The following is a 7,545-nucleotide window of genomic DNA, read 5'->3' on the forward strand; positions in this document are numbered from 1 at the left end:
AACAGATAAAGCTTGTTTTTATTTCAAGGACTGTTCACCAAGGCCACTATGTACAGACACAAGAGGGGAGCTTTATTTCTTGGTCTCTTCCTCCTTGGACAGAGTCTTGATGATCTCCTCCTTCTTGGCCTGGAGGCGCTCCTCGCGGCGCTTGCGTGCCTCCTTGGTCTTAGACCTGCGGGCCTCAGCTTGGTCACTAGTAAGGGAAAAGAAAAGATGTTTCAGTGTTGGATAAGACTAGATGCTGGGGAGACAGAAGCTCTGGACCAGTCAGCCTGAGGAATGAGTTGCTGGGGGCCCCAAGAACTCTTGCTTCAATAAATCTACCATCCCCAACCATCATGGGTAGGTGGTATGGACAAGTACAGGAGCCCACACCTCTAAGGCAACAGCTGTATTCCTGACAGACTGCATGTGAGTTAAGATTCAGGCATCAGCATATTTTATCTCGGAAAAATCCTTATAATGAATGTCAAAAAAATCTATACCTACAATACTAGGGGCAATTATTCTTTTTGGTACTGAGGGTGCTTTAATACTGAGCTACATCCCCAGCCCTCTTTGTTTTTAATTTTGAGACACAGACTTGTTAAGTTGCCAAGGCTGGCCTTGAACTTGTGATCCTCTGAGTCTTTGAAATTACAGGTGTGTGCCACTATACTCAGCATAAAGTCAATTTTTTGGGGGCGGGGCGGGGGGTAACCGGGGATTGAGCCCAGGGGCACTTAACCACCGAGCCACAACCATAACCTCTTATATTTGAAACAGGGTCTCACTGAGTTGCTAAGTGCCTTGCTAATCTTCTGAGGCTAGCTTTGAACTTGTGATCCTCCTGCCTCAATCTCCCGAGTTGCTTGGATTACACGTGTATACTACTGTGCATGGCTTGGGTCAATTCTTTAAGAAACTTACGCCAGGAGCTTCTTGCGGGCCTTATCTGCCTTCAGCTTATGGATGTGTTCCATGAGGATCCGCTTGTTTTTGAACACATTCCCCTTTACCTTCAGGTAGAGGCTGTGATACCTGCAGGGTTAAGGAGCAGAGGATCTGGTCAGTATGGGTTCAGAGATTGGTCCCTATAAGCTTGTAGAATTCCTTTCCTCTTTCCTATTGCTGCAGGAACTACTTTCCCCAAACCAATATTTTTTGTGCAGTCCCTAGACAGAAGAAGCTTGTCTGGAAAATAGATCCAATCCTTGGTCTATTCTGATGGCATATGGGAGAACAAAGAAAAACACTAGGGGAAAACTTGCTATCAGACCCCCTCCTACTTTGTGAGAGCTCTGCTTTTCTTCTTCTCACTAGGATAAATTCTACTCTTTGAAACAGAACTCTGTGCAAAGAATAAACCATTGAAACGGCAAATGGGCTTTAGGCCAAACAGGGGAGCTCACATGTGGCGGTCAATCTTCTTAGATTCACGGTATCTCCTCAGTAGCCTACGCAGAATCCGCATCCTCCTCATCCAGGTCACCTTCTCTGGCATTCGAGCATTAGCTGTACCCTTTCGCTTACCTATGGGTAAGAGAAGTTAGGAATTAGACATCACTGAGGCCCATTGTAGCTCAACATGTTTCAAGGTACTTTTGAAAGCCAGCTGATGGGGACTTACCTCAATTCTCACTCAAATAAGTCATGTTACTTCCATCTTACATGTGATAATTCCAAATATTAATTTTTTTCATTAGTTTTTTTTTTTTGCCAGTACTGGTAAACTGAACCTAGGGGCTCATGCATCCTGTGCCTGCACTCTACCACTAAGCTACACCTCTAACCCCATCATGTACTTAAAAAAAAAAAAAGAAAAAAGGGAGGAATGTACTGGGGATTAATACAGGGGTTGCTTAACACTAAGTCACATCCCCAATCTCTTTTGTTTTGAGGCAGCCTTGCTAAGTTGCCAAAGCTAGCCTTGGAACTTGCAATCTTCCTGTCCCAGCTTCTTGAGTAGCTGAGGATTACAGGCATGCATCACCATGCCTGACTTATTTACTCATTTTCTTAAAAAAAAAAAAAAAGGAAATGCAAACAGGTAAATTACTCCCCAATCCATGCAGAACATGATACGAAAGGGCATGTACTGAGGTAGTATGCTATGCTTAAGTGGCTTTCCTCTCCTTAAATCATCCTGACACTAAGCTGGACACAATGGCACACACCTGTAATCCCAGAGGCTCAGAAAGCTGAGGCAGGAGGATCACAAGTTCAAAGCCAGAGGCTGGGGACATAGCTCACTTGACAGAATGCTTGCCTCACATGCACAGGGCCCTGGGTTCAATCTCCAGCATGGCAACAAAACAAAACAAAACAAAACACCAAACAAGTTCAAAGCCAGACCAGCAACTTATGGAGGCCCTAAGCAACTTAGTAAGACCCTGTCTTTAAATATTAAAAAACGGACTGGGGATGTGACTCAGTGGTCAATGGGTTCAATTCCTAGTACAAAACAAACAAATACCAAGCAATACCCAGCAAACAAATACCAAACAAACAAAACATCCTGACACTAGAAATTATTTTATGATTTTCAAATACCCGAAGAATCTTTGGCATAGACTAAGGACTCAGTCAAACGTGGTATTCTTTCTATCAAGAATACCACTAACTCCAACACTAGTGTCAACTTGAAAAGGGAAGACAGTGCTTACCTATGCCCATATGCCTGCCCTTCCGGCGAGCCAAGGTATTTTTCCGGCATCGAGCCCGGGAATGGACAGTCACTGGTTTTCGGATGATCAGCCCATCTTTGATCAGTTTCCGGATCTGCTGACCTGGGAAAGCACAAAGCACCTGGTTAGTGGGGGTGTGGGGATGGCAGTGGAGGGAGAACACTACTCAGATTGCTGGCTCAGTTGTTTCAAAATAGTGGAAATACTGGGTCATCTATTTTTTTCTTTTTTGGCAGTACTGGGGATTGAATCCAAGGTCTCATGCGTGCTAGGCTACCACTGTGCCTTACACCCCAGTTTTTAATTTTTTGGGGGGGGGGGGGTACCAGGGATTGAACCCAGAATATACAGTAAATAATTATCAGGGATTAAACTCACTTAATGACATCCCCAACATCCCCCTCAACTTTTTTAAGAGCCTGGCTAACTTGTTAGGGCTGCCCTCAAATCTGTGCTCCTCCTGCCTCAGCCTCTTAAGTCACTGGCATTACAGGTGTGTGCCACTGCACCAAGTATTTCTTACTCTTTAAAAACATTTCTACCTTTTAAATGTTCCAAAGCAAACTAAAACATCCTACCATTGAGCCACAACCCCAGCCCTGTATGTGTACTTTTTTTATCTCTCTAATCCTCAATGCCAGTATCAGAGTACTACTGCTTCCTTTTCAGAAACCTACAGGTATATAAAACAGACTATCCACTTCAATAATAGTTTATTAAAGTAACATTAGATGATTCCACTAACTTCCTTCAGGTTCAGGCAAATGGCATTAAGGGGACCCTCTGTTTTTTTTTATTTTAGTTGCAGCTGGACATAATACCTTATCAAACCCCAGTGCCTTGCACATACTAGGCGAGTGCTCTACCACTGAGCCACAACTCCAGCCCTCCACATTTTTTTAAAGAGAGAATATTAATATTTATTTTAGTTTTTTTGGCGGACACAATATCTTTGTTGGTATGTGGTGCCGAGGATGAGGATCGAACGCATGCCAGGCGAGCACGCTACCGCTTGAGCCACATCCCCAGCCCTCCACATTTGAGTCCTTCATTTTACAAGTCTCCTGGATCATGAGCTTTCCTAGGACTATAAAGGGTTAACATTCATCTGATGCAGGACAAGGGAAAGGGGTGGAAAAGGGAAAGAGATCCCAAGTACTCACGAGAGTTGGCATTGGCGATTTCATTGGTCTCATTGGGGTCCAACCAGACCTTCTTTTTGCCACAGCGGAGGACACTGGAGGCAAGCCTCTTCTGAAGCCTGAGCATACTAGAACATATAATAAACCATTATCAGGCTATGGTAGCCATTCCTAAGTAAAAATGAGAATCCCAAGACCTGCCCTCCAAGGTTTTTTTAACATCATAAAATACAACATACAAGAAAGTAGATAATACTATTAAGGGCAAACACAACTGGAACCTTCAAGACTCTGCCCCCACATATGCTCCAAATAAGATTTGGTAATGTTCTCTTTACCAAATCAAGATCTGTGTTAAAGCCCTGCGTGGTTCAAGTGGCCACCCCAGGAGAAAATTTAAGTCCAAACTAAGACTTAACCTCTCTGTGCCTCAGTTTTCCCTGCGACTGTTAACAACCAACCTGGGATGAAGTTGGAGCTTAAGCCTCTCTGGTATTTATGTGTAAAAAGTATTTGAAGTGGGCTGGGGTGATGGCTCAGTGGTAGAGCACTTGCCTAGCACGCGTGAAGCACTGGGTTCGATTCTCAGCCCCACGTTAAAAAAAAAAAATAAAATAATTTTTAAAAAGTATTTGGGGCTGGGGTTGTGGCTCAGTGGTAGAGCGCTTGCCTAGCACGTGTGAGGCACTGGATTCTCGGGACCGCATATAAACAAATGAATAAAGTAAAGATCCATCAACATCTAAAAAAAATTAAATTAAAAAAAAAGTATTTGAAGTATCTGGGGCCAAGTGGACGTGTCTGTGACGCAGACTGCGTATCTAGGAATGGTGACATACGTTTTTGCTTTCTGTGCTCATTCCCTATATTTATCAGTTAATAAGCTCATTCAGCCACCCTCAGAGGTTTCTCTTCAAGCAGCCAACTGGGCGAGAAGCACCAAGGAGCATCGCCTCACTCCGAGGAGTAGGAGGCCTAGGGCTTGCCCAAGGCTTGTCCCACGTCACGTGGTGGCAGGGATCTGCCGGTGCGCCCAGCAACGGGGGTCACTGCCTAGGTACCTCGGCTGCCCTAGCCATATCCGTGTAAGTCGCCACACACTTGGGGCCTTGCGCCGGCGGGACTGCCCTTTCCCGGTCTCTTCCCAAGACGCTCCCCAACCCCCATCCTCTAGGGACCGCGGCCTAGTGCGCTCCGATCCACCCCTAGCTCCAGGACCTGTAGCTTCAGAGCTGCCTCCATCTCCTCTTCCCCACCTGGGGCCGCAGTACCGAGCACCGGGGACCCGAGTCAAACCAAATCAGCCCAAATCCAAGACCTACGCGCCCTCACCTCATGGCTGCGGCCGCAGCAGCGAAAGGAAAGAACTCGCCCAGGCCTGGTTTATCCCATTATCTGTGCAGGGGAGAGCCCAAACCCCACTCCCTTTTTGTTCGCATTCCTGTCCAGTCACTTTATCTTATATCACCCCAAACCCACTTATATCCCTCATAAAGGCCCTGAATAATAGAAGTGTAATATCAAGAATCAGTTTTAAGCTTAAAAATATACATAATATACACCTTCCGTGGGGAAAAGTGGTACAGTCCAACTTCCTAGTAAACATGCGCAGTAAGAGTTTAGATCACGTGAGTGATAAGTGGCCGGAAGTCACGCTGGGCGTGCGGCCGGAGGGTGGGGGCATTTAAGGGGTTTTTGGCTCTGGTAATGTTCTCTTTACAGGAGTCTAGGGTTCTGTGGAAGGATATTTTAATAGAAGAGGGAAAATTAAGAAAGAAGCTAGAGATAATAGTTACGACAGACGTCAAAGACAGTTTCTTATCTTTTTTCCCCTGGAGCGCAGAATAGATGACCAAAAGACGTTAGTTTAATGTTTTTACGGCACTGCGGGTCCTTTATCTCTGGGTGCCTCAATTTCTTCCTCAGTAAGATGGACCATATCCTCATATTTCTGTTGTCCAGTTGTGAATTCACGGCAGGTCCAGTTTGCAAAGGAAGACATTAAGACAGCAAGTTCTTTAAGGGCGGGAAGGAGACTTGTTTGGTGCACACTGTATATACTGCAACAGGCACAGAGCCTCGCAAGTAGTGCACACCTGAGAAATACTGCGTTGGTTGAGTGAATGATTGCCAAATGTGTTTGAAGGTGTCCAGTGGCTCTGGACACCTTAAGCAAAAAACTGAGAAGAGTGTTCTGGCGTTCAAGAATCTTAAGTCTTCATTCTGGCTCCCAACTCTTTTGCTTGGTTCAAGTTGATCACTTTTTCGTCTGAACTTTACCTGGCTGCTAAATACAGAGAAGCTCAAAAAGAGAGATAAACCCAACATTATGCTACTGCGTCACAACACACATTTTTTTCATCATTTTATAGCCAAGGTAACAGATTTAAAACACAAGTTCTGATTGCAAAGCATCTGACATGCCAGGGTCTCTTGTCCCCAGTGGGCAGATAGAATCCTGCCTAGGGTTGGAGCTGTGCATAGAACAATAATACTACTGGTCTACATTCTCATTTACTTTTCTCCCCTTACCTGAGGTGATGTGATCAGAGAAATAACTGGCCATTCATTTGTTATTCAGGGTAAGGAAAATTCAGCATATTCCACAGCCTCCCCTCTAGCAGAATACTCAAAGCTAGTCTTATTTTAGGGACTCTTGACCTAGGCAAATACAGTCTACTTCTCAACCCTCCTCTTTGTGGAACAGGAGAAGGCGTGGAGTGGGAAGAAATGGGTCTTCCTGACATGACTGGCCCTGTTTTGCACCTTAACAGCATCTCCAGATACCCAATAATCCCAGGAGACAAAGCCCCACAGTATCAGAAACCTCATTTTATAAGAATGGAAACAGGCTCAGAGATGTGTAGTGGTTTGTTCTGGGCCACATAAGCAGAAAGAGCCTGAACCAAACTGGCACTGAAGTGTCAGAATCCCCTACTCCTCTCCACCAATGATGATGGGTGGAGTCCAGGCCTTGGATATTTATTTCCAGATCAAGGATAAAGGGAGAGCAACTCTAGGTCAAAGGTCACAAGGTCTGATTTGGGCCAGGCTCTCCTTGCTCATCTCTATTTCTTTCTCCTCTTTCCTTTCTCTTGTAGGGAACAGAGAGTTCACAAGCCTCATTTCTGGCCTTCTAGAAAAGCCTGGGAGATCCTAGGGACTGATTGGGGCAGAATATTCGTCGGTACTTGGGATTTCTTTTTGTTGTCTCTTTTTCCCTGATCCCATTCTGCTACCAACATTCCCGAGCCAGGTGGAAGAGGGAAGAGCCACTTCATTTGGTTCCAGGCGTTCTGGGCCCCATACTGGGGAGAAAGGTGTTAAAGTCAGGTCCCCAGATCACCGGGACCGGGAACTTCCGGTGGCCCAAGCAGTAGAGGCTAGGGGAGACCCGTTGGAAGAATAGTTCCATACAGAAAGGGAGGCGCTGCCAGCCATGCCAACCTGGGCTTCACTCCCATTAACGTTTGGCAAACAATGGTAACCCCTCCATCTCCGCCACATACACACCTCCCACCCTCAAGGCCTGTTCCCCCTCGCCCCCAGTGAGCGGCCCTTTAGAATGCAGAGGGCTGCCACCAGTCGAAGGACTGCGATCGACCTCGACAGTGTGGAGGGCTCGCCCCCTCCGCTGCCCTCCCATTGTCTGAGTGGAGCTAGCGGAGAGGCTCCGAGGGGCGGGGCCGGAGGGCGGAGGGAGGGAGCCATGGAGGGGGGGGGAGCAGAGGGGG

At 46.2% G+C, this 7,545-nt stretch overlaps 2 protein-coding genes across 6 annotated transcripts in view; one reads left to right on the forward strand and one right to left on the reverse strand.

The window, feature by feature from the left end:
- Positions 1–7,545, reverse strand: part of Rpl19 (ribosomal protein L19) — a 30,112-nt gene continuing 22,567 nt past the window's right edge. For 2 of the 5 annotated variants that reach the window (XM_048785375.1, XM_048785381.1), the window contains 5 exons: positions 3,833–3,939; positions 2,649–2,771; positions 1,395–1,515; positions 913–1,023; positions 1–196 (listed from right to left, as the gene is read on the reverse strand). In XM_048785375.1, the coding sequence (XP_048641332.1) occupies positions 73–196; positions 913–1,023; positions 1,395–1,515; positions 2,649–2,771; positions 3,833–3,938 (585 nt within the window). In that variant the 5' untranslated portion in view covers position 3,939 and the 3' untranslated portion in view covers positions 1–72. The other 3 variants (XM_015506685.2, XM_015506686.2, XM_048785372.1) reach the window with 3 other exon arrangements.
- Positions 5,416–7,545, forward strand: part of Cacnb1 (calcium voltage-gated channel auxiliary subunit beta 1) — a 23,122-nt gene continuing 20,992 nt past the window's right edge. The window contains exon 1 of the mRNA XM_015506697.2: positions 5,416–5,439. Coding sequence (XP_015362183.2) covers positions 5,416–5,439 — 24 coding nt within the window. The remainder of the gene's footprint in view (positions 5,440–7,545) is intronic.

The sequence above is a fragment of the Marmota marmota genome, unplaced genomic scaffold (genome assembly GCF_001458135.2).
Source record: "Marmota marmota marmota unplaced genomic scaffold, marMar, whole genome shotgun sequence".
NCBI classification, from domain to species: domain Eukaryota; kingdom Metazoa; phylum Chordata; class Mammalia; order Rodentia; family Sciuridae; genus Marmota; species Marmota marmota.